General features: G+C 38.6%; 1 protein-coding gene across 1 annotated transcript in view; it reads left to right on the top strand.

Moving 5' to 3' along the window:
• Positions 1–21,091, top strand: part of PLPPR4 (phospholipid phosphatase related 4) — a 32,854-nt gene extending 11,763 nt beyond the window's left edge. The window contains exons 2-7 of the mRNA XM_010975291.3: positions 6,144–6,329; positions 11,967–12,096; positions 14,279–14,474; positions 16,081–16,138; positions 16,893–17,066; positions 19,034–21,091. Of these exons, the coding sequence (XP_010973593.1) occupies positions 6,144–6,329; positions 11,967–12,096; positions 14,279–14,474; positions 16,081–16,138; positions 16,893–17,066; positions 19,034–20,359 (2,070 nt within the window). The 3' untranslated portion in view covers positions 20,360–21,091. The remainder of the gene's footprint in view (positions 1–6,143; positions 6,330–11,966; positions 12,097–14,278; positions 14,475–16,080; positions 16,139–16,892; positions 17,067–19,033) is intronic.
• Positions 21,092–26,718: the final 5,627 nt, after the last annotated feature.

Here is a 26,718-nt window from a genome sequence, read left to right on the forward strand (position 1 = left end):
GAATCTGGGCGCTCCACTCACCTGCTCTGTAACCTGTCTATGTCTCAGTTTTCTCATCTGTAAATTGGGCGTGCCAATAGATGCTTTATAAAGTGTAGATTGCAGTGAACTATTATCGAACTTAGCACAGTGTCTGGCACCTAAAACCTCAACACATTCTGCATATTGTTAAGAAATTGTCCATTTTTTGTTTATTTGATGGCAATGCCCTGATTTCTTTTGATTTAATTCAATAAATATTTTCTGGACACCTAAAATATTCAAGACACTGTGTGAATTACAAAGGTCTCACTTTGAAGTAACAGAGCTTAAGAGAAGGGCTAGTAATATGCAAATAATAATTACAGTTTAAGGCAGAATAACAGGAGCTACAATAAAGATACGTATGGTGCCCATGAGGCAGAATCTTCAGTCCTGAATGGAGACCATGGGGAAGGCTTGTGGGAGAAAAAACTGTGATATCGACTTCTACAAGGACAGTTTTTGTGGGAAACAGACGTAAAAATGTAATATAAAGCAAAGACTAGAACATGCCTTTTTGGGGCATAAGTGTAATGGGGACTTAGGCTGTTTGTGGGTTGACAGAGTGCACGGTAGTTATAAAGCCAAATTAAACAAGACAGGAAGATCGACGCTGTAATATAAAAGGTCAAAGTGTCATTTTAGGAAATTTGCACTTTATTTTGTAATTAGGGGGGCACTATTAAAGGCATGATTAGATGTGAATTCCAAAAAAATTAGCCTGGAAGTATGGTGGAGGATGAAATGACTTGAGGGGAAATAGAGGTTAAAAAAAAGAATCTAGTACATTATATATGGTAGTGAGAGTGTGAAAGAAATGAAAGGAATGTTTCTTACACCGTGACAGCACCTGGAGAATTTTAGAACTAGCTGCAATGTAAGAAGCCCCTCTTTCCACTGATAACAAATAAGGCCCAGGAAGGTTAAGTGACTTGCTCCAAATCCCAGAAACTAGTGGAATAAATGAAGGGAGAATGGATTTTGCTGATTCTGAAGCCAGCGTTGGTTTCCCCCAAACACACTGCCCCGTTTTTACGTGTATCTGTGCGTGTCTCATCAGCCACCTCCATCCTATTTGTGAAAACTAGTTTAGATTTCTAAACCTCGAATAATGTTATAGACTCATTCTGCCCTACTCTCAGTGACACTACAAGTGTTAATGCGCTTTTTATAGACTATATTTTTGAGGTTGATTGTAGTTAATCCAAATATGCTACAGTTAGAGTGAAGACAGTTTAATAAACCATAAAGCTCTAAACTCTGTTATTATTACTACTATTGTCAATATTTAAAGGGAGCATTTATCTATATCAGCTAGAAGGCAAAAAATACTAAGGAATGTCATTAAAGACTGAGCTGTAGGAAATGGAAAATTCTGTCCTATTTCTTGACCAATGGCAACCTACTTCTTGCCATAAGCTTTAATAAAATTACTTTGATCTGTTAATATTTCTTCCGGTTTGAATTTCATTTCAATAAAACATATTAATGTTTTAAATGTCACATTTTATATGATGTGGGATTACTTATCAGGATTGGTTCCCAGTCTCCCATTTAAAATTTGTTATTAATATAACGAATGTTCTTTTTCTCTGAGATTCTCTCTTGTACATGAATGATACGAAGAGACACAGTTACCTCCTTTGGTTCTTATGACATTATTCATATCAAATCAAAAAGTTAATTTAACTTTTGAACTTTCTTGAGCAAGTGTTGCTCCTCTGCAAGTGGAGGTGATGTTGCAATCATCCTGTATCAATGACTTGCGGCTTTCTACCTGTAGCCTTGGACTCCCTCAGAAGCCCCAGGTTAGCGTCTTACTCTTTTCTTAACAGCTACATTTGGATAACTAAGAGGCACCTCAGTTTTAATATTTCCAAAACAGAACCTTAGATTCCTCCTACTCAAGGATTTCCCAGCCTTCCTCACCCCAGTAAATGACACCAACAAGCCCCAAGTCCTCGAAATCAACCTTAACTGTTTTCTCTCCGATAGCCAACCTGTCAACAAGTGCTGTCATTTCTGTCTCCAAAGTTATATCCAGAATCTTCCAGCTTCTCTGTATCTCAGGACCACACCCTAGAGAGAGCCGTCATCGTCTCTTGCCTGGATTACTGCAGTTGCCGAGCATCCTCTAGCAGTTAAGCGTCAGGAGCGCAGGGTGTTTCCTCTGTTTTGTTTACTGTTACGTTCCTCACACTTAGAGCAGTGCCCAGCACATACCTGGCACTTGATAAGTATTTGCTGGGTTTTGAAGAGCCTGCTAAATTTTCATGCTGCTTCTACTTTTGACCCACCACAATCATTCTCAACCCCAAAGCCAGAGTGATCTCTTAGTAAAATATATTTCAAGGCTTACTATACCTTTCCAAAGTATTTCCAAACATACTTTGGAGAAAATACTAACTCCTGCCATGGCCTGTAAGTCTGTGCAAAGTCTGGCCCCAAGTCCACCTCTCTGACTTCATCGTATATCACTTCTCCCTTCTGACTCCGCCTTTTACCTGGTTTTTATGTGGTTAGTTCATTCTTGCCCATCCTAGTCTCTGTTTAAATGACACCTACTTAGGTAGGACTTCCGTGGTCTAAAACAGCAAACCGGGCACTCAGTTACCATAGCCCCCCCTCTTTTATCTTCTTTATAATATTATAATTTGAATTTTTTTATCTGCCTTCTTCAGCAAGAATGAAATCTTAATCAGAATAAGGACTTTGTATTTGATCACAGCTGTATTCCCCGGACCTAGAACAACGCCCAGTGCTAGTAGGCTCTCAATAGATAGTTGTTGAATGATTAAATAAATAAGCCATGAATATCACGTATGGTACATGACTCCTTGTGACCGTGATCCCACCAGTTTTTGAGTGTCTCAGAGGACTCTGAATTCATCAAGACTATGAAAAAGGAAAAGAATGGAATTGACGTGTCTCCCTGTAGGCTGGGAGCAAAGCGAACTACCCCAATGAGAAATAAAGTGTGTTCCTGTTATTAACATACTAATAACAAGTAAGCTTTCTGACCCAGATAAAATGTCATGATAGATTCCATACAATGTTTCTCTAAAATTGATGTATACTGTAGATTTGTCTCTTTCAAATTGGCATCAGAAAAATCAATATTATCTAGCAAATGTCATCTTTTGAAACACATTTCTTTTGTTTGCCCTGTCCTCTAAAACTGTCATAATCTTCTCTTTAAAAATTGCTCTATTATTTTTACTCACAAGTTTCCTGGCAGATGGTAATTATAAGAATCAATCTTTTCTTCTTGAAAACCATTTCCCTAATCTTCAGATAATTTCCCTCCTCTGTATTGCTGCATAAAAGTAGCATGGTTCACACTATTTTTTTGGCTACAACATAACTAGAAAATAAAAGTCCTAATGCTTGACTATGTAGACCTATTAAAATCTCTATTTAAATCTCATTTTAAATGCAGTCAAAAGATGTCTGTGTGATTTTTATTATATATATGTCGATTCTAAATCTATGCCAAAACTAGCACATACCGTCTGTTAAATTTCTTACGTTCGAAAGAAAGTTCTGTTGTTGAGCAATTCAAAAGACCAGAGATATCTCTGAAGACAAGATGTTGGGAGCAAACATATAATTTAATTCATTATACGTATGATCTTTGATGGCCAAGCCCACGCCTTGTTTGCCTTATCATAGTTAGGATCCACATAGTACCCAGCACACTGCTGTTTGAATGAATGAATAATTGAAACCAAAACACAAAATCTAGAAAGTAAATTGTGTCTAGTTGAGGTTTAGCAGACAAACTAGCGGACATCCAGTGAAGTTAGAATTTTAGATAAACAACAAATGATTTTTAGTATAAGTAGCTCCCAAATATTGCACGGGGCATGCTTACACTAAAAAATATTTATTACTTACCAGAAATTCTCATCACTGAGAAATTCACTGAGTGACCTGTATTTTCATTTGCTAAATCTAGTAACTCTAGTCTAGCTATTGTAATGAATTAATATTTACTAGTTTATTCAATTAGCCCTTTATCATCAAGTGTTTATTGCTTCATTAAATTACTTAGTGATGTACTGCATGCCTACCATGTGCCAGGGGCAATTCTGTGTCCTGGGGACTCAACAATAAATAACCCTGGCAAGCTCGCACTTCATGGAGCATATATTTCAGTGGGAGACGGAGGAAGAAGAAAAATAAGTAAGTGAAGTATTAAATCGACAAAGTAATTTCAGTTAATGATAAATGCCATGAAGAAATCAAGCTAGATGATGAGGGTTCGGGGGGGAGGGTGGATCAATGGTTACCTTAGAGAGTACAGGAGATCATCACTAAATGATGAGGAGAAGCCAGTCAGACAGAGAGCTGAGGGAGAGCACAAAAGGAAGCAGCAGCAGCAAGTGCAGGAAACGCTAGATAGGACTGAATCTGACTGTTACCAGAAAAGAGTAAAGACTGTAAGACCATGTCAGCCTAGAAAGCTACTGCCCAGCAGAGGAAGCCAGCACAGAATGAAAAGGCAGGCTACTAAATGGGGGAAGATATTTGCAAATCATATATCTAATAAGGAGTTAATGTCCAAAGTAAATAAAGAATTCATACAACTTAACAGATAAAAAAATTATAAAATGGGCAGAGGATCTGAATAGCTAAATTTCCAAAGAAGACCTCCAAATGGCCCACAGGTATATGAAAAGACACTCAGCATCACTAATCATAAAGGAAATGTAAATCCGCAATGAGATACCACCTCACAGGTGTTAGGATGGCTGTTATCAAAAAGACAAGAAATGATAAGAGTTGACGAGGATGTGGTGAAAAGGGGGAACCATTGTGCACTCTTTTGGGAATGTAAATTGATGCAGCCATTATGGAATGCAGTATGGAAGGTCATAAAAAATTAGAAATAGGACTACCATATGACCCAGTAGTTCCACTCCTGGGTGTTTGTCCAAAGAAAACTAAAGCACCAAATGGAAAAGTTCCCCCATATTCATTGTGGCATTATTGAGAATAGCCAAGACATGGGTGTAAACTAAGAGTCCACCAACGGATGAATAGGTAGAGAAAATGTGGTGCATACACACAATGGAATATTGTTCAGCCTTCGAAAGAAGTTAATGTTGCCCTTTGTGACAATGTGAATAGACTTTGAGGATATTATGCTATGTGAAATAAGTCAGAGAAAGACAAATGCCATTTGATCTCACTTGTGTGTGGAATCTGAAACAAAAGCAACGACAAAAACTGAACTCATAGATGCAAAGAACAGACTGGTGGCTACCCGAGGTGGGGAATGGGCAGAGCGTAAAATGGGTAGAGGGGGTCCAAAGTTAGAAATGTTCATTTATTAGTCAAATAAACCCTGGGGATGTAATATACTATGAGAACTACAGGTAATAATACTGTATTGTATGTCTGAAAGTTGCTAAGAGAGTAGATCTTGAAAGATCTTATCACAAGAAAAAAAGTTGTAACTGTGTAGTGATGGACGTTGATTAAACTTATTATGGTGATCATTTTGCAATATATAAAAATATTGAATCATTATGTTGTACACCTGAAACTAATATGTTATATGTCAATATATGTCAGTTATTTCTCAATTAAAAAAAAAAGTGAAGGCCAATTGGATTGTAGTGGGTAGGGGGCTGGGAAGTGATATAAACATGGTATAAAAAGATGTGAGAAACAGAAGCAAGAGCCAGATCATGTAGAAACTTGCGTTCTGTGATGTGACATCTGGATTTTACTCAAGTAGGATGGAGATTACTGGAGTGGTTAAGATAGGGAGTGATAGGACCTCAAATGTTTTCAAAATATTGGGGATGTTGGGGTAGAAAATGGATGGGTGAGGTGGGGGTGGTAAGAGCGAAAGTGGAACCGCATTTAGGAGGTAATCCAGGAGCAAAGGTGAGACACCACATGGGTTCAGAGCAGGCTGGTGACAGAGGAACATGAACTGGAGATTTATTTTGAAGGCAGACGCTACAGTACGTATGAATGGTTTCACCTCTGAGATCAGAGAGACTGGGTGAGAGAAGGAGAAAAATACACTTGTTTCCCACTTCGACGTGCACTGATTCTGCGCACGACCTGTGTACAAGAATAAGGTGATCTGTGTCCTTCATTCTCAGTTGCCGATATTGGCATCATCGGTGGTTAGCCTGTATTTCCTTGAACTCACGGATGTCTTCAAACCTGTGCACTCTGGATTCAGCTGCTATGACCGGAGTCTTAGCATGCCGTACATCGAACCCACCCAGGAGGCAATCCCATTCCTCATGCTGCTTAGCCTGGCTTTTGCCGGACCTGCAATTACGGTAAGAATTGCCCACAAATTGTGTTGGTCAGTCCCAGAAAACGAAGAAATGACCACATTTATGTGATAAATGGGTTAAAAGCAAACAAAAAATTTTCTGATACATTTCCTCCTTAACGTATTTTTGGTGTGTTCACGTTGTATCTGAAAGTCTGGGAAACTGTGGGGAATAAACAAATCTGCAGCGGACAGACTTTCTTCTCAAAAGTGCACGTTGCTCTCACTTTTGAGTAGATGGGCACTCTGTATTGATTCTGAGCACCAAGCATCAACTGTGAAGAAGGCACAACTCACATTCCTGACTCCCTGCTCTCCATGTGGGATTAAATAGATTCAGAACAAGCATTTGCATTTTAAAATGTGTAAGATAAAGAAATGCCCTAACCTACTGGAATTAGATTAAAAATGTAGTTGTGTATATATATATATATACACACACACACATAGAATGTGAATAACACATTTTTTAATAAATCAATGAATAGATAATACTGGCCAAACCTTTATACCATCTTATGCTCCCAGAATCTACTCAAAGGACAAGAAACATGTTTCAGGGTTAATAATATTTATTTCTAATGGCAGGAACTCTTATTTGCTTTTATCATGCTCATGATTGTCAGAGGAAGTGGTTATTCAATAAAAAGCTGTCTTTGAATGGAGTTTTTATAAGATTCCCTAGTGAATTGGTCTGTTCTGGCTCAGTACATCAGCAGTTTTAGGAAAGTCTCTTCATAGACCTGTACTTTTATATAACTGTGGATTTGTGGGTTTTTTTTTTTTCAATTTCCCTATACTAAATAATCATAACATGCTACTTACCCTATAAATAAATTATATAAAATGTTCTCAGAAGATAAAACTGGAACTTAATTTTCCATAGTACTTAAAAGTTGTCAAAATACTTTGTCAATAAATGAGTTCTTTGAGCTCCAGTAACTCCAGGGTGATTGGAACTATTAATGAGTTACTTGGAAGTAGCTGGGACTCAGACTAACAAAACATATTTAAAGCGCAGTGTTGCTTGCTCAGAATAACTATTTTCTGGTCATTTCACTAAAGACGTATTTTTGAAACCCATATCATCCAGTCATTTGACATGAGCAAAAAGAGTATTTGCTTTAAATCTATTAGACCAAGAGCATTTCTCCCAATTGGAGTGTAATGTAGAAATTTATTACAATTGATATATTTGAAGTAAAAAAAAATAAAATAGTGTCCAGTTGTTCATGACTCTGCTGAAAAGACTGTGGTGATACTTAATCATTTAACTAATTTGCTTTTTATATGCCCAGAAGTCTTCCTTCCCCAGGGTGTTCTACCAAGGGGCTGGGAAGCACGTCTAATTGTGGCAGTCCCTGCCAGCACCATTTATTTCACGGTGACCCCTTTACTGACACTGTTATGGGTCCTGAGGACAATGACCTTGGCCTCCTCCTTGTCTTCCTGCTTCTCTGACTCCTTCATTTCCAGTAATAAATTCTCAGCATAAAATTAAGGATGCTTTCTGGGGGATTCTGGGTCGATGCTTTCTTTCCTGAGCCCTGAGGCGTGAAGGAACAAATCTACCGTGACTCCCTTCTACAAAGTTGATGTGGAGAGCCCAGGGCCAACTCATTCCTCAAAGATCACCTGAATTCCTGGGGCTTTCCAGGGCCTTCGTAGCAGCTGCACGCCTCTTAATGGAACCAGAGGCGAACTAGAGAAATATTTACATCACAGGGTCCCTGATGTCGCCCACATCACTTAAAGCTTAAGGATATTCCAGGGTGTCAGTGGCTCTTTTCTTCCCCACTGATTTCCTGGGTTTTGAGTAAATAACTTGATGGTAAAACAAATCCTGGCTTTGCCGACGTCAAATACTGTCTTTCACAACCTTTCTCTCCAAACATGCATCATGTATCTTCTAAATTTCTTTCTAAGTTCATTTTTCCTTCTGTTTTTAAGGCCTTTTCCCAAAACATTGGTGCTATAGTGTTTGGAGTCATCATGTTCTAGAACCATGAGTCTGTCTCCAGTCTTACCACGTATGCTACTGCTCCAACTCCTTTGCCCCCCATTCCTGAAAGTGCAAATAACAGACTCTAATCTCTGACTTTCAAGGATGCCGTCTTCTTTTGACGTTTATGGTGGCATTCACCTGTGCCAGAATGGAGCTGGGGGCAGGTAGAGAGGCAGGCTGAATCCTTCCTTTGCGGATGGCTTTCAGAGCCCATTTGTGTGAGAGGCATTTCCTGCTTTCACCCATCCGTGTGAAGACAAAGCCAAACAAAAGTCCTCATGTGGGCAATAGTCTTTATAAGGACCTTTATATGAACAAAAGGAAGATCAGCTGATTTTTTCCATCTGGGCATTCACGTATAAATCATTTAATGTTTGCTTCTCAGATGTTCTTTATTCTTTGAGGGATGTTTTAAAAATAACTTGCCATCGTGATGTTGTTCAAGAAACTGTAAAACTTCCTTTCACGTCTGTGAAATGCATATTCTTATTTCCCAGAGACTGTCCGTTTTTAAATTGCAAAATGTCATCCTTAATATTAAATTTTCATTTACGTTAAGGCATTTTGTTCAGTCCTTTGGAGACCATTTCCCAGGGAAAACAACACAGAATATCTGGGCTTATCATAAATCTTCATAAAATCTACGTGAATAAAGAAATGTGTTATGTTCTCTTCCCGGGAAGTAAAATTTTATTACATATTATTAAAGGACAAGTGTATCTACTTTTATAGAAAAATTGTATCGAAATTTGATTATAGTAACCTTAGCTTTAGGAAACTATGCGGTCTCCTTCAGGAGGCCCTTCCAAGGCTTTTCCGAGGGCAGTGTCCATGTATGAAGCAATACATTTCCTCTCTGCATCTCCCCTGAAGCAGAGTCACTTCAGAATCTCTTCCAAAAACCTGTGCATGATATCTCACATGCAAAAAAAAAAAAAAAAAAAAAAAAAAGATGCTGTTTCTTTTCAGGCATAAACAGAATATTGTGAAAACATACTTGCAGATACAGTTTGCTATTTACAAATGACAATGGCAACAAATAATTTTAGTTGTCAACACCTAATCCCTGAAACCATATTGCAGCACGAGAGCATGCCATTCAGAACGAGGAAACAAGCAGGCACATTTGGAAATACATCAGGAGGCGTCTCCCCTTCCCCTGAGGAGAATTGTGTCTTTAAAACAAATGAAATCATTTTTGAACATTCATGCAATGACATATAGGTTCAAGGTTAAATGAATAGGTGAGGAGAGAATTGATGTGCTCCTTAGAGTTGGGTGATGTCAAAATACTGACAAGAAGCCTCTATCTATAATCAAGCCAAAGAGTGTGAAAGCACTCTCTTGACATGAGTTTTGAGCATATTAAACAACTAAAATAAAACTCCTGAAATCTCAAGGTCACTTGAGATAATGACTGTTGTGTTGTATGACAAGAAACAGCTTCCTAATGGCACTGAACAAATCAGCTCTTACATAACTTAGCATTCATGGACAAGACTGAATCACTATTTACATATATAGTTAAAAAGAAAGAAACAAAATTATTCCCAGAATTATCACTGAAGGAGTGAAGATGAAATCAATCTCTTTTAACGCACTTCAGAATGCATTTCATAGAGAGATTAATTTTCTTGAAATGATGAATTTGAGATAACCACTATATCATTCTTGTGTGTGGTGTGTCACATCATGTCTATCTGCTCGGAATATAGAAACAATTGTGTTTCTATGTCTAACTTGAAGCAATAATGTATGATGATGTTTTCAAGAAGTATAAATAATTTACTTAGTATTCAATGATTTGAACAAATTCCTTTTGATTATTTCTTTGTGATTGACCATAAAGAAATCTATCATGCATGTCACAAGACTTTCACACATGTGTGGTTATTGGTAGAGTTTCATTAAGAAAATTATTTTATATAAATTAAAGTTCTTTACAATTGTACACACACTATATTACCTGCAGAACTAAATATAGCAGATCGAACAGTTAAAGCAGAAGATCATAGGCTTAACTTGATTTGTTTAAAAAAACATAATTTTAAGTACTTAGTAAAATAAATGCTAAGTTGGTACTGAGAACGGGAAAGTTTCCCGTGGAAAATCTGTTTCAGTGCATAATCATGGTTATAATCTTTAAAGTGACATGATCACTTACATCTAAGGGGCTGTCAACATCTCATATAATCCTATTTTTTATCAGCTCCACATTTTTGCACATATCAATTCTAATTTCACAATAATCTCTTAGGCCCAGTAACCCCAAATATTTGAAATTTTTTGCCTAAATAAAACTCATAATTTCCAATCTTGCTTTCCTTATACAGAATAACTACCAGCCCAAGTTCATTAGTCAATGAGAACCCCACAGTGAAGGTAACGAAAGCAAATCCCAAAGTGTCAGGCACTGTGCTAGACAGTGAGGATCAAAGGTAAGAAAGAAATGGTCTTCCCTCAGAGGGTCATGGTCTAGTGAGAGCTAGTCAAATGAATAACTGACGTACACTAATGAAGCTACGCTAGAGGAAAGGAAAGATACGAAGGGAGCCACAGAGAAGGTGACGTAATTCAATGTCAGGAAAACTTCCTAAAGAAAATGATGCCTGAATATATTGAGGTTCTTCACTCATGTCCAATGTCTTAGACTCCTAAAGCAAGAGCACTGGTCTTTATCTAATGACAGTCCTTCTGGTACCACAGTGTTGTTCTCTGTCCACTGTAAATACAGTTTCTGAATATCTCACACCTAAGAAATACTACCCAGTGTGATTGGATAACTCTTCAGAAATTACCACATTGATTCCATTTCTATTGTCCTGGAGTGTTTTCATCCAGAAGTTACTCTTACAGTCTGCATTCTCCAATAGGAGAGTTACTAGCCACATGTGGCTATTTCATTTTAAATCTGGTGGATTGACATTTTAAATAATTAATTAAATACAATGAAATGAGATTAAAAAATCAGCTCATCAATGGCAGTAGCTAAATTTCAAGTGCTCAATAGCCAGTCGCGCTAGTTCAAGTGCCCAGCAGCGGCTACCATATTGGACAATGCAGAAAATCTATCTATCATGGCAGAAAACTTTAGTGGCTAGCTCTGCTTTAGATAGAACCTTTCCACCCTCATGCATGCTTTTCATGAGCTGATCCTTCTGCTTAGTCCCAGATTGGTTTATTGAAATAATCTGCTGATAAAATGTTTCGAATCCTAACTTTGGTTTATTTTATTCTCCCCCCAGGCATCTTGTTTTTGTGGTTTTAAAGATAAAACGCCAAGATTCTGCGAGTTACGGCAGAATCGGTCACCATGTGATTAATCAGTTAGGTGTCACGGGGTATGGTTGGGCATAAGGCCACAGTCTGGGTGCTCCAAGCACATTAAAATGCCAGGATGCTCTCACACCCTTGACTGGTTTATAGGAGCAGAAAAGATCCAGCCAGTGCTGGTTACAGGGCCCCCATTGCTCACTTCTCATTGCTTCCTCAAATAATCAGGAGAAATTGCTCACATCTCTAAAGCTCTTAAGAAAGATACATCTTCATGTCATTGAACTGCTGGCATGTTAAGAGGTAACTTATAACTCATCTGTGCCTGTTAAGCCCGTTTTGAACACCCTCTTGTCTTTGCAGATTATGGTAGGGGAAGGAATTCTCTACTGTTGCCTGTCCAAGAGAAGGAATGGGGTTGGACTGGAGCCCAACATTAACGCCGGAGGCTGCAACTTCAACTCTTTCCTTAGGAGAGCCGTCAGATTTGTTGGTGGGTGTGGGAAACCACAAAGAAAGGAAATGTTGTTTTTCAAATAGAAATGTTATATTTAATTACAGATATTAAGTCCTTAAGGCTATAATTTAGATGTATAATTTCAGGTACATGATGAGTTTTACATTACACACACACAAAAAACTGATCCAACACCCAGATTTGAGCTTTGTATCTAAAATGTGTTATTTACAGTTACAGTCCTTGTTTTGAGAGCTAACATGCCATGCATTTCAGTATATTTTTGTCTTCGCTCTGGTGGAAGCATGAATTTATTTTGAAATGGTTTCACTGGATCTGTGTTCATTTATTAAAGTGGAGAATAAATGTCAGCAGGCCAGGATGGATGGATAACTCTTCAGAAATTACTGTAGCCACATCCATGGTTCCATTTCAATTGTCTTGGAGTGTTTTCCTCCAGAAGATACTGCCCATGGAAATGTGACCACAGAGCACTGCATCAAGGCTGTTTTTCCTTGGTTATATCTAAATTTAGCTCCTGTTTTTATGAAACTTACAGAAAAATCCATAGGCCTGCATCGGAATCCAACCAGCATCTAAGCCTGCATCTCTTCTGATTAGCATGTGATTATCTTAATATTATTCGAGTCACAGGCCTTTTTTTTCCCCCTGAGTTGAGAAGTCCAGCCATCACACCAATGTGAATGTTTTACATTTATTCCTAGTAAATTAGTAAAAAATGATTTTCACCTTTAACCTCGAAGCTCAAAAGAATAGGCGGTTTCATGTAATACCGAGTAGGTAATTAAATACAACCATCTCTCCTACTAGAGGAAAAAATCTGGTCTCAGTCATGTCCTAGACTCTGCCCGCTAAGAAAGGCCCATCAGGACTGCATGGTGAGAACAATCCCCTTACCAGGGTCACGATCTAAGACAAGGAGGCAGAACTTCAGGACATACAGCTGATCTCGGAGAAATTTTTCCTAGTGAAACAAAATGCTGTGGCAAAGGGGCACATAACCCCTCTGAAAAGCCTCCCGACTGTGAGGATGGGCCGTCCTGCCCTAGAGAGCAGTGACCCAGGGTCAGCAACGCTCATCTGTGGGGCCTGGAGATTCTCATCCTCCGAAGGTGGAAAGGAGTGGGTTCCTCACTTCTCCGCACTCCTCCCCAAGGGCTTGCTTGATGCTGGGAATTAGCATGAAGAAAGAAAGGTCCAGAGCCATGAACCCTAGGTGCCTGGGGGGAGATGGAATTGGAAGAGTGGTTGCTAGGTGACAATAAGCAGAGAAGGAAAATGCAGAAGAGGGTAACGTGCAGGCCAGCGATCTCGGTCCAGATGGGTCCCCGACAAGCCACCCAGGTGCCTCTCACAGTGATTTCTATGAGCAGATCACGAATCAGAATCCAGGCTGTCATGTCAGAGTGGATCCAGGGTGTACAGACAGTGTAGACGGAGCAGGCGGGTTCAGACCGTGCTTATGTGAGCAGAACTAGACTTCCAAGGATGAGGCCGGGGACTTGAAGCAGTGGGGGAGGTGGAGTGTACAAGCCTGCGTCAGGGTCTGTGAGTTTATGGTTTAATACTCGCCCCAGGAGACAAAAGAGAGACAGAGTTTCAACTGGGAGGTTTAAGAATATCGTCTCTGAATTCCAAGCTTGCCGGAAGCGCCCCCGGCCCTGTGCTTGTATGATTACCGTGCCCACGACAAGGCTGGCCTGCCCGCTTCTCTGTCTTAATTAGCACTCCCGGCGTGACTACCAGGAGTTAGACTGATTCTGATTCCGTGGCTGGAGTCAGGGACTGCTGGGGAGAGAGAGCCCTGAAGCTCAAAATGCTGAGCAACTTACGACGGTTTTGAATTTTGCTTCGTTCCCATATCTAGTCCTTCTCAGCCACACAGTGGGTCACCTTAACACGTTCCAGGTGTTTGTCACATGACCTCTGGTTAATAATATGAAGAGTCGGCCCTATTTAACCAAACTAACAAAAATACCTCCAGTTACTGCTTTGGAGAGCCTCATTGCCCTCATTCTGGCCTTCAGTACCTGCTCCGAAGGTTAGGAATTGTCCTTACCGTCTTCTCGAAATAAACTTGGAGAGGGTGATCACAGCGGTTTGGCGGCTGCGAGGTTAACGCGCTGTGAGCGCGGTCGGTGATGTCACGGCGCCAGCGGCAGGCGCTCGCTCGGTAACGGTTTCCTTCCGCTCACAGGCGTCCACGTCTTTGGGCTCTGCTCCACCGCGCTCATCACCGACATCATACAGCTGTCCACGGGGTACCAGGCGCCCTACTTTCTGACGGTGTGCAAGCCGAACTACACCTCTCTGAACGTGTCTTGCAAAGAGAATTCCTACATTGTGGAGGACATCTGCTCAGGGTCTGACCTTACAGTAATCAACAGTGGCAGGTTAGAAACGGGGATTTTGGAAATTTCCGTGTCCGTGTTTTCATGGCTCATGAATAGCTTGGGATATCATCGTAGGCACACATTTCTCAGTCGTCATGATTTTATTTTATTTTTTCAATTCAGTGAGCTCTTCAGCAATTATACCACAGAAACCCAGTGGTGACTCATTCCAAATCCTTGTCTCTGTCTCCAGATTTCAGCCTCACAGTCATGCCACTGATTGTCATGTGATCAAACCCCACTCGTGTTCTGTGATCTACCCTATACTCATTACGGTTTTAGGTGATCACAATTGGTTTGTTTCAGATATTTACAGTTAGTTGTGGCTTATAGTCAGGTGTCATGTATTAACTTAAGGGGAAAACTAAATATCTATGATATTTGCAGCTCCATTATATATTTTATTAAAAAAGAAATCATGAATTTCCCTTGTGGTAGAGTTTTTAAAGGGGTACCACCTAGAATCGCATATGTCCTCTTTGAATAAATCCAGAAGCTCTGTAAAGTGTCTGACCTTGCGTTTCAGAAAATCAAAGACAGGAAAACTTAAGAAACTGCCAATGTATTAAATTATTAAATTTTCAATCAGTAAAGTAAAAAACAAATTTGTATGGCAAGAGATAATATTTTAGAAGTGTAAAAGAAATAAATTACAGAAGGATGAAGGGCAATAAATGATTGGTATAGGAATTGTGTTTGTCATTCAGTGAGTCCCAAAGATCGATTTGGGTCAAAATCAAAACACTTGAAGAATCAGAACCTGATATTGTGTAATTATACATATTCAAGTTCTTATGGACTGTTTTGAATCTACATTTAAGACCTATGTTCTCTATTCTTTCTCAGTTCTTTTACATTACTTTGTGTTGAATGGTAGTCCTTTTTGTTGGGTATCAAATAATTAAGAGGGCATTAATAAAACTGAATTTTATTTTTTCAATTTTTTTATCCATTAAAAGAAATCTCTCTTCTCCTTCTGTCTGTCCTTTACTGTGTTCCACCTCTCCCACCTTGTCTCTTGAATTATTTAACTGAACAAGATGTTCTGTGAGTCTTGAGATAATCATTATGTTAATGTGGGATAGACAGAGAAACATTTTGTTAAAATTAAACTTTTTCTATGCTTTCTAGAATGTAAAAAACACATCTAGACTCACTACTGTGAGAAAATAATTTTGTCTTTTAAATTTTTATGTAAATGAAACCATATACTTAGGAGCATAGAAAAAGTTTAAAAGCTTTAAAATTTTAGGTTTCATAAACTTTTATTTTAAGCTGATATAATTATAACACTGATGAACAATTTTAATGCTTTCCATTCCATTTTACTTTCAACCATCATTCCAGTTGGTGTAACAAAGTGATCCTTACAAAGCTAATAGTGTATATTGGAAAGTGCATCACTGCTTTTCTTTAAGACTAATGTGATTAGCAGTGTTTACTTTATCACTTAGATCTTTCTCTAGAAAACTAAACAGAAATTAAACTTATTGCTTATTACCTTGCTGCTTTTAAGTTGAACATTTTAACCACCCAGTGTTCTTGAGATGATTGTTAGCAGTGTATCAGAAATAGGAGGCATAATTTGACTGTCTTCCTTTGGCAGAAAATCATTCCCTTCTCAACATGCAACTCTTGCTGCCTTTGCAGCTGTGTACGTTTCGGTAAGTAACCGGGTCTTTTTCATCAAACTGTGTCCTAGAGAAAATTAGAGAAATGAGTGTTGTCTCTAATGGCTAATTACGTTATATAGCCATGTAATAGCACAACAGTACACTTTCACACAGCACTCTCTCAATACAATGGCATCGAGAGTAGAAATTGGATGCTGCTATGAACAATACTACAGTATGATAATTTTTGACACAATCATGATATTTGTTTAGCTTCATGTCTCTTTAACGGAATAGTATACTTCTTGGAAGGATATTATGAACTACATGAATGTTATATGTTCTAAAATTGAAAGAACTGTGTTAAGTATACACACACCCAGTTTTGTTTCAGTATTTATGTTAACAGTGAGTTCTAAATCAGTGTAAAGTTGATAAATGCTGCACAATGAATTGCCATCCTATCTGATTATTTAATAGAGCATTAGATCTTAAGTGAGAAAAAATGGATTCAAATTGTGTGACAAGTAACACGAAGTCTAACCAGATATCTGGCTAATTCTGCTGCTTCTATTTTTTTCAAACTTCTATGCAATTATGTGAGAGATCTGTTATCTATTTGATGACTTTAGTCATATATTTCCTTTCTTTCAGGTATAGAATGTAGCCATAGCAGGGGGAATGGGACAGTAAAATTGATGTTGAGCGTATCAGTTAGACTTTTGAGTTTAACTTTTTATTTGATTATAATTTCATAGTAAAATGACCTTTCTAACATACCTAACCTAGTTCTTTCATTCTTAAGATGTACTTCAACTCCACACTAACGGATTCCTCTAAGCTTCTGAAACCGCTCCTGGTCTTCACCTTTATCATCTGTGGAATCATCTGCGGGCTGACGCGGATAACCCAGTACAAGAACCACCCCGTTGACGTCTACTGTGGCTTTTTAATAGGAGGAGGAATTGCTCTGTACTTGGTAAGTAATGCATTATTATTTGATAAAGTCTAGCTTAAAATGGAAATGCATAGAATATTTCACACTGTAATAATTTACTTGCAATACAGTTTGCATCTATGAGAAAATTTCTGGCTGCGTCTCCATTCTAAGCCAAAACACGTAACTCACTTTCAGCAAAATAATTTATTAAACTCTTACTGTGGGCCAGAATCTGTAATTTTGGAAAGATTATTGCATTTTATCCTCACTCTCCTCCCCAGAACAAGTCAGGAGCTACTATTACAAGTATAAATTTATAGATGAGGGAAATGAATGTTAGTAGATGTGAGGTTAGTGAAAGTGAAGGTTTAATGGAAAATTGTATCATTTGCCCAACAACACAAATGTAGCACCTGAATAGAACTGTGATCCAACTTACACTGAATTCTTCGGCAGGACTCTATTTTCAAGCCTGATCTTCCTTCAAGGAAATATCATCAGTGTAAGGAAACTGAGATTGGCCATTTCATTCATTCATTCATGCATTCATTCATTTATTTTACATTTATTCAAAATCTGATCGTGCCAGGAGTAATAAGATATATCCTTAAGGAGTTTACAGTGCAAAGATTAATAAAAATATAAAGTTACAATATGTTGAATGATTTAACAGGGTATGAACGAAGTACTTTGGGAATAGCCAACTGCCTAAGGAAGTTAAGAAAGCCTTCATAGAAGTGACTTTTTTTTTTTTTAAATGAGAGTTTCTTAGGGTAACGAAAGAAAGAAGGCATCTGAGCTAAAGAAACTGCATTTGCAAAAAGAGGGATATGCGAAAAGAACACGTAGAAGTGGAGGGTGAGGGAACAGGAGGAAGGAGAGTGTAGATCAGCATTATTTAGAAGAAGAATTGAAGTACTTGGAGAGGCAGGAGCTTGACTTTATTCCATTCCTGTTTACACTCTAAGCCTTGAAATTTTAAATTGATCAGTTCTAAGCCACTGCTGTTGTTCATCATTAGGCACTCCGTAAATGTCAAATCCATGGAATTCCTTCAGGTTGATTTGAAAAGAAGACAGCGCCTACCTTCTGTTGAAATTAGCACAGAATAAGTATCTGCTGCTTGCTTTCTTCTCTAAACTAAGCATCTCAAAAAATGAAAATCCAGCAGGGATTAGCTCTTCTATGAGTAAAAAGAATAAAAGTGCTGAATCTGAACTTCAGCCTTTTTCAGATTTTTATGCCCCAAATCTAAAATAAACAAAAAATTGATCACTTGAGCACAAAGACAAAACTAAATAAAATTTGGATCATATTTAGTGTAGTAGTGATGAGCAGATCAAATATTACTCCCCAAATTTAGGACCTGGTTTAAATCGAGGAAGAACAGGGGTGCCCCAATCTAGGGACAGCCTCTGCCCTCCCTTCCCTGAACGTTCTGAACACACTGAGCAGCACTCGTGTGAGTTGTAACAGTATGTGCCCCTGGCCTCACTACAAAACCTGACATCGTGTTTTATGAAGGATTCATTGTTCTGTATTTCCACATCTCTTCTTTCCATCATGAAGTATGATTGAAAAGGGAAGGTAAAATAAATCAGCTAAGCCAACTAAGGTGTCACTCAGGAAATGGTCCATAAATCCAGAGAGATAAACTGCTTTGAAAGTGGAAGAACCCCTAATTTCTCTCATTGTCTGATTTTCCTTCTCAAAACACACAGAGGATAAGATTATCAAAAACATCCCATGGGCTGGAGAAAGGAGAGAAAATCCAGCGAATAATAAAAAATAATGGACTCCATATTTCTGAGTGATTAGTTCTGTGATTTACGATGTAACTTACAAACTATTTCCTGAGCAATTGTACGTTCAGTTTTTGATTATCTGTATTAGTTAGTGGTACCCAGAGAACAGACTTGTTTATGTGCTTCAGGACATCCTCTAAGGCAAACTCTTAGCAACCATGTCTTCTAGTGCGTGATATTTATTATTTCTTTTGACACTAGGGCCTGTATGCTGTGGGGAATTTTCTGCCTAGTGAAGAGAGTGCATTTCAGCACAGAGAAGCCCTCAGGTCTCTGACAGACCTCAACCAAGACCCCAGCCGGGTTTTATCTGCTAAGAACGGTAGCAGCAGTGACGGAATTGCTCACACGGAAGGCATCCTCAACCGAAACCACAGAGATGCTAGCTCGCTGACAAACCTCAAAAGGGCCAACGCTGACGTGGAAATCATCACGCCGCGGAGCCCCATGGGGAAGGAGAACATGGTCACCTTCAGCAACACCTTGCCTAGAGCCAACACCCCGTCCGTGGAAGACCCCGTCAGAAGGAACGCCACCATCCACGCCTCTATGGATTCCGCTCGGTCCAAGCAGCTCCTCACCCAGTGGAAGAGTAAGAATGAAAGCCGCAAGTTGTCCCTGCAGGTTATAGAGACTGAGCCCGGACAGTCACCACCCAGATCCATAGAAATGAGGTCGAGCTCAGAGCCATCGAGGGTGGGAGTCAACGGAGACCACCACGGTCCCGGCAATCAGTACCTCAAGATCCAGCCTGGCACCGTCCCTGGCTGCAACAACAGCATGCCTGGGGGGCCAAGGGTGTCCATTCAGCCCCGCCCCGGGTCCTCACAGTTAGTGCACATCCCCGAGGAGACGCAGGAAAACATAAGCACCTCCCCGAAAAGCAGCTCCGCCCGGGCCAAGTGGCTGAAAGCGGCGGAGAAGACGGTGGCCTGCAACAGGAGCAACAGCCAGCCTCGGATCATGCAGGTCATAGCCATGTCCAAGCAGCAGGGCGTCCTGCAGAGCAGCCCCAAGAACACCGAAGGCAGCACGGTCTCCTGCACTGGCTCCATCCGCTACAAAACCCTGACGGACCACGAGCCCAGCGGGATTGTGAGGGTCGAGGCTCACCCGGAGAACAACAGGCCCATCATACAGATCCCGTCCACCGAAGGCGAGGGCAGCGGCTCCTGGAAGTGGAAGGCCCCTGAGAAGGGCAGCCTTCGCCAAACTTACGAGCTCAACGACCTCAACAGGGACTCAGAGAGCTGCGAGTCCCTGAAAGACAGTTTTGGGTCTGGAGACCGCAAGAGAAGCAACATCGATAACAACGAGCACCACCACCACGGGATCACCACCATCCGCGTCACCCCCGTGGAGGGCAGCGAAATTGGGTCAGAGACCCTGTCCGTTTCTTCTTCCCGCGACTCCACCCTGCGGAGAAAGGGCAACATCATCCTAATCCCCGAGAGGAGCAACAGCCCCGAAAACACGAGAAACATCTTCTACAAAGGAACCTCCCCGACCCGGGCTTACAAGGACTGAGTGATGGCCACTCAGTCACCTGGGCAGCCCCCAGAGGACCACGTGTCGATTCTACCAGTGCTCTGTCCCAGCGCTTCAGGAAGCCTTCCCATCACACGGGACTATCCACCATCGGCCCGGAACTCAGCGACTCTTGAGAACTACCACACTCAAGCTTGTAGGTTGCACATCGAGGGGAGGGAAAAGCACAAAGCAAGAACTTAACCAACGTGATCCTGTGAGGACTCTTCTTAAGACCTACCTTCAAACTCAAAAGGTGTGCAGAGGGCAGGATCAAGAGAAAGCGGTTTCCTTCAGTGTATACTATCTTAACTTCCTGAATGTGCCAACTTGAGGGGTCTTTCTTACAATTAGCTGTGGGAATCCAGAACACACGTCTTTCCCTACAGCAGAGGCCATGCAGTATTATATATTTCATTTTGCAGAATCTGCACCAAAAGCTCCATATGGGTGGTGCTGATTAGTATAGTAAATATACCATGTAAACTTTCAAAGTCTACTTAGCTGTGAAATAGTGGTGTGCAATTCCTCGTCAAAGAAATGCTCCTGTATTAAGAAGACGCTGGCTTCTTTGTGTTAGAATAGGACACCCGCAGCTTCTCTGTAGTGGCTCTGTCACAGTCAAAAGATGAAAAGGTTTTGTGCATTTCTTCAAAATTATGCTTTTTGAAGGAAAAAAATTGTAGAAGTATTTTCAGTGGAAGAGAATAACCAGTACTTTTCTTCATAGCTTTTTGCTGCTTACTTTTTATTTATGGTTCCTGCTCATGAAGAATCTGTTTTTAGTAAGTAAATTTGCATAATTAAAAATACATTGTTTTAGAGTCTTTTGAAATCATTGTGATCATATTTTGCATTTTATGGCTTCTCCTTTATTTATTGATTTTTTGAGGTTATAGATATGTTCTATTTTTAAAAGCAAAAATAACAGTTGATATTCCTTGAGCAAAATATACTGCTGCGAATATTTGAATAAGAAATATGAGCCAAAACTTGACATCGTGGGTTCCAGTGCTAGCAATGTTGGTCAAGTCTATGCTTAGATGCTTCCAGCCAGCTGGCATAGGTTGCTATCTTAACAAGTAATCCAAAAGTTTCATTTTCTTCCAGATTACTAACTTTTTTGGTAACCTGATAACCAGTAAATTAGAGCCACAGTAGGTGTGTTTTACCTTCTTCTCTAAAATATTTTTGTTAATTGGACACCAACAGGAAGAATTTGAAAAAAAAAATGCAAACTGGTAAGTGAAAGTATCTCACAGTATAAATTAAGATGGTATTTCTTCAAAATATCTAAATAGGCACAATTTTTGTGCTTAACATGCAAACAACAGTTTTTGCTACCTATCCTGAATGAAGCCTTCAGCCTAAATCAAAGGAAACCAGTATTATCAATAAAAAAATAAAAACATTTTGAGCCATTTTCCGACTTAAAATTTTATTTTAAGTATGAAGAAATATTTGGTTCCTGTAATTTAGTATTAAACCTTTTTACACCATTACTTAAGAATTCTAACATACACTTGATGATTGCCAAGGGGATAAAAGGTAACAACAAAGCTGGTTGATCCAATCTCAGTTTAGTTTTCAGTGGAAATAGAAGTAGTTGTTTAGAGATGGATAGTACCACATCCTTATCAACTCCTACAGGAAAAAGGCAGAGCTTTCTAAGTAATCAACCTACTAAAGCATTAGGGTTTTAGCTGAAACCAGCAGAATTGAACACTCTGGCAATAAAACACAGATTCAACTATATCCCTTCTGGCAATTTCCTTCTCAGAGAGGGGAGTGGGAATAAAATGTTGCCTTCCCCACTTCTCACCTCCACCACTGTCATGACACTCCTAATGGCTTTTGCCAGTTTATAAAGAGAAAGGTGGACTGGTTTTAGTACTCTGAAGAAAAAAAAAACAAAAAAAACTGCAGCATTTCAGGTGCAGTATGATATTTCCTAATCTTTCCTATTTCTTAACAAAAGATTTTAAAGTACTTCTCTAGTCATTGAAGTTTTGTTTTTCTTTACATAAATATTGATATATTCTTTTTCTACTCCAAGTGCCAAAGGCTACAGTTTTTAATGACTTAACAAATTGTACCACATTGTTAAGGAAATATAATGATAGTCGTTAGAACTCAGACCTCTGCATGTATATTTGATAAGACATCTTTTGTAAAAAATTACAAAAAAATTTGTTTACATTCCACTGGTACCTTAATTTAAAATAAATGAGACTAACAGGTGGTGTCTCTTCTTAGTGTTCTATTGATCTTATTTGCTAATGAGAGCACTTCTTCCTTCGTTAGGCTGTGCTTTACTGATAAAACCAAGTATTGAATAAAGAGAGTTAATTATCTTTTTAAAGTAAATAAAATTATGAAAATATATATGACATATATAAAGTATTGTGTTTAATAAAATGTTATGCAATGTTTTCCAAACTTATAAAGTTTGTAAAGTGCTATAATGTATTTTGTTAAGTACAGATCAAAGCTATCGTGTGAGTATATTGTGCTAACATCTTAGAAATAAAGAGTAGATATCTTCATCAATATTGGAACATTTTGGTCCTTTCCTTCAGACAGAGTATGAATAGATAATAACACGGCTTATAGGAAAACAGCTGAAGCGATAGGAATGAATGAAACTGTATTCAGAATGATTTAGAAGAAAGGGTATTGCACTAAGAAGGAAAAGCTTGTCAAACTATGACATGTTTCCTTATCATTTAGAATTTTTATTTTATGCTTATTAAAGGAGCTCTTTTAGATTTATTTAGACATAGATTTTTCACACATCAGTGTTACGGAGTATTAAGAAAGAAAATATGAAAGAGTCAAGAGTCAGGGTCAGTTGTTCTGAATTAATTTTTTACTAAGAGTAGCTGATGTGTAATAATTATCCTCTGAGCCAGCTTCTCTTAAAGGGAGTGCTTTACTATTAACTCCAAGATTATTTTCCAAGCCACTAACACCTGTTACATGAATTGTACGGCTGACACTTTGCACATCTCCCTGGAAGGTATTAACACACAAGTTTTTAGGCCACAGCCAGGACTTATGCTTTAATCAAACTATCCTTAAGTGGCTTGTTCACTGAAACATGAAGTGACAGTTGTCCAGTGATGCCACCAAGTTCATGCATACCACGCAACTATACTGTGACAGTCACCTAGCCAACTGCAACTGCGAGATGCTATTAATTGTAGAAAACATATTGGTTTTAGAGATGCTAACATATGAAAAATTAGTATATATCTTATAATGGTTGAAATACAATATTACACCTCTCTGGGTCTTGATTTTCATCTCTAAAATGGGGAAATTTAGCTATGTTATCTTTTCTAAAGCTTCCCTAACGTCTCTTCTGAATTTCTATGGATTAGTCTTGTATATTTTACCCAGAGAGCAGAAACTACTTGTTACCAAGTCCAAACTCATTCTGCTCACTGCACAACAGGCCAGTAAACTGGGAGACGAGGTGTTGGGGCCAGGAATAACAACTTTATTCAGAAAACCAGCAGACTGAGAAGATGGAGGACTAATGTCCTAAATAACCATCTTCCCAAAGTCAGAATTCAGGATCCTTTTATAGTAAAAAGGGGGCGGGGTGTGGTTGGTTGTTGCAGACTTCTTGGAGTTGGAATCCTTTGTCCTTGCAGCTCCACGTAGGTCAGGTCACGATGTTCCTATAAACCTCCAATGAGACAAATGTTATTCTCTGTTCTGCAACTTTTTATTTCTATATGAATAGAAAAGTGTTATACCCTTAAAGGTCAGAGCCTTGAGAATAGACCATCCCGTATATTTTAGGCTCTAGGCAACATTCTGTTACAAAAGGCGCAGAACCAGCAGGACTAAGCATAGGAAACAGAGCACAGGGTTAGAGCTAAAGGCACAGATCCAGTATGGAGTCAGGTTTTTGTCTTTACTAAATTAAATAATCACAGATATTTCTGGATGTACATGCTGACAAAGAAAATAGGAAATAACTTGCTAGTCTAAAATGACTTACAAGTATTTTCATCTTTGACTTATTAAAGTTTATGTAAGCAAGCCAAGGGAATTGCTAAAAATCTATACCAACCATTTTATTACATAACAAAGTAAGTGATTTGTATACAAGTACCCCTGATCCTAGTACCTTTCTCATGAGGTATCAGGTGAGTGGATTCTGGGTTACACACATTAGAAACTATCCTAAGAGGCCATATCATTTCTGTCTTTTACAGCTCAAGTCTTTACTTGGTATCTATGGGTCATACTGAAGTTCAAACAAAATACGGAAATTTATGTGTGATTCAGAGAGTAATTTAATTAAAATAATTGAGGGAAATCAAAAAGAATTTAAATGGTTTAATCTAAAAGGAAAATGGGGCCTGAAAAAAATGGATAAATGGCCTCTTTGTGACTGGATATTTTATTTCCTCTGCTTATTAAATGTCTCTTGCCTTTATTCTGTAGAGCTTCTAAAATGCTCTAGGATCAAACACTACAGCTCAGAGAAAGTATAGATTTCAGTAATAGTACATGATATTACAGGTTAAGAACCAACCACACAAAATCCCCAGAATGTGCTTTCTAATTGTAAAAAAAAAAAAAAAAAAAAAATTCCAGATGAGTTCTCTGATACAGAAATGACTTTTATTTCACTAATCACACAATTATTAATCAATGAAAGTCCTTAACTGTGTGTTTGTGCACTACGGTCAATGAAAAGAAGGGGCAGTGAGAAAAGCTATATTTCTGCCACCAATTCTTTTGAACAAACTTGTTGAGTGTCCATTTTATCTCCTTTACTCCCCCTGCCTTAAGATTCTCAGTCATTGCCTATGAGAAAAAGATCCATCTAAACCCTAATGTTAGCTTTTAAAAACAGTACAGTTGACAAGTAGATGAATGAGAATGAAGAAGAAAAAAAATGAAAATTGCATTCATATAAAATCTCTTTTTCTCTTAATCACCTTGGGACACTTTGTTACCCAGTGACTACCTTGTAAAAAGGAAGCTAGCTATTCCCTGTGCTAGGAACTGTTTTCCCTCTGTGGTAGTGTTAGTAACTTCTAGCTTATGATGTCCTTCTGAGAAAAGATACATTATCTTTGAATATCAGAAAAAACTAATTCACTTTACCCCAAGCCCAGTCTTAATCATTCTGCATCTAAATTAAATAATCACAGATATTTCTGGATGTATAAAAAAGAGGTAGTCTTAAAAACAAATTCAAAACAAGTCAAGGACTTGAATATAAAATGTGAAATTTTTTAGTGAAAAACACAGGAGAAAATCTTTCGGCTAGAGCAAAAACTAGCTGCTGGTCCTTGGTTGGATATATTGTCTGCAAATATTTTTTTTTTCCAGTCTGTAGTGTATATCCTTTCATCTTCTTAACAGGATCTTTCAAAGAGCAACGTTTTAAAATTTTGATGAGTTCCAATTTATTTTTTCTCTTTATGGGCTATGTTTTTAAAGTCAAAGCCAGATACTGAAAAAAAAAAAATCCTCAAAACTCAACAGTAAAAAATGAATAACATTAAACAGTAAAGACTAAAAAAGAAAAACAGTAAAATAAAAAATGGACAAAGATATGAGCAGTCATTTCAAAAAGGATACACAGATAGCAAATAAGCGTATGAATAGATGTTCAACCCTTCTGAGAAATACAAATTAAGACCACAACAAGATATTACTACACACCTATAAGAGTGTCTAAAATAAAAAATAATGATAATACCAAATGCTAACAAGAATGTGGAGAAACTGCCTTACTTATACATTGCTGATGGGAATGTAAAATGGTATAACCACTCGGGAAATCACCTGGAAATTTATCTGAAAAAAAAAAAACACCTAAATATACACTTATATGACCCAGGAATTGCACTCTTGGGCATTTATCCCACAGAAATAAAAACTTATGTCCACATGAAAAATGGTACCTGTATATTCATCCTCAGTTCTATTAATAATAGACAAAAACTGGAAATAATCCAGATGTCCTTCCTTGGGTGAATGGTTAAACAAACTATTACACAACCACACCATGGACTACTACTCAGCAATAAAAAGAAATGAACTATTGTTACCCACACTTGAATGAATCTCCAGGGAATTATGCTGAATGAAAAAGCCAAAAGGTTGCACACTGTATGATTCCATCTCACGTAACTGCAGATATGAGCAGCCCGTAGTCGGAGAAGTGGCTTTACTATCTTTAACTCATGGCTTCCAAAGTTGCTCTAGTTGTCATGACTCACAGCCGGAGTAGGAGTGGGAAGGAGGAAGTCAAGAACAAGCAGCTTCGTCTTGGGGAAGATGACATCAAAGTTGCATCTGTCATGCACATCCACCCAGCTGGAGCA

The sequence above is a fragment of the Camelus dromedarius genome, chromosome 9, assembly GCF_036321535.1.
Source record: "Camelus dromedarius isolate mCamDro1 chromosome 9, mCamDro1.pat, whole genome shotgun sequence".
NCBI lineage: Eukaryota > Metazoa > Chordata > Mammalia > Artiodactyla > Camelidae > Camelus > Camelus dromedarius.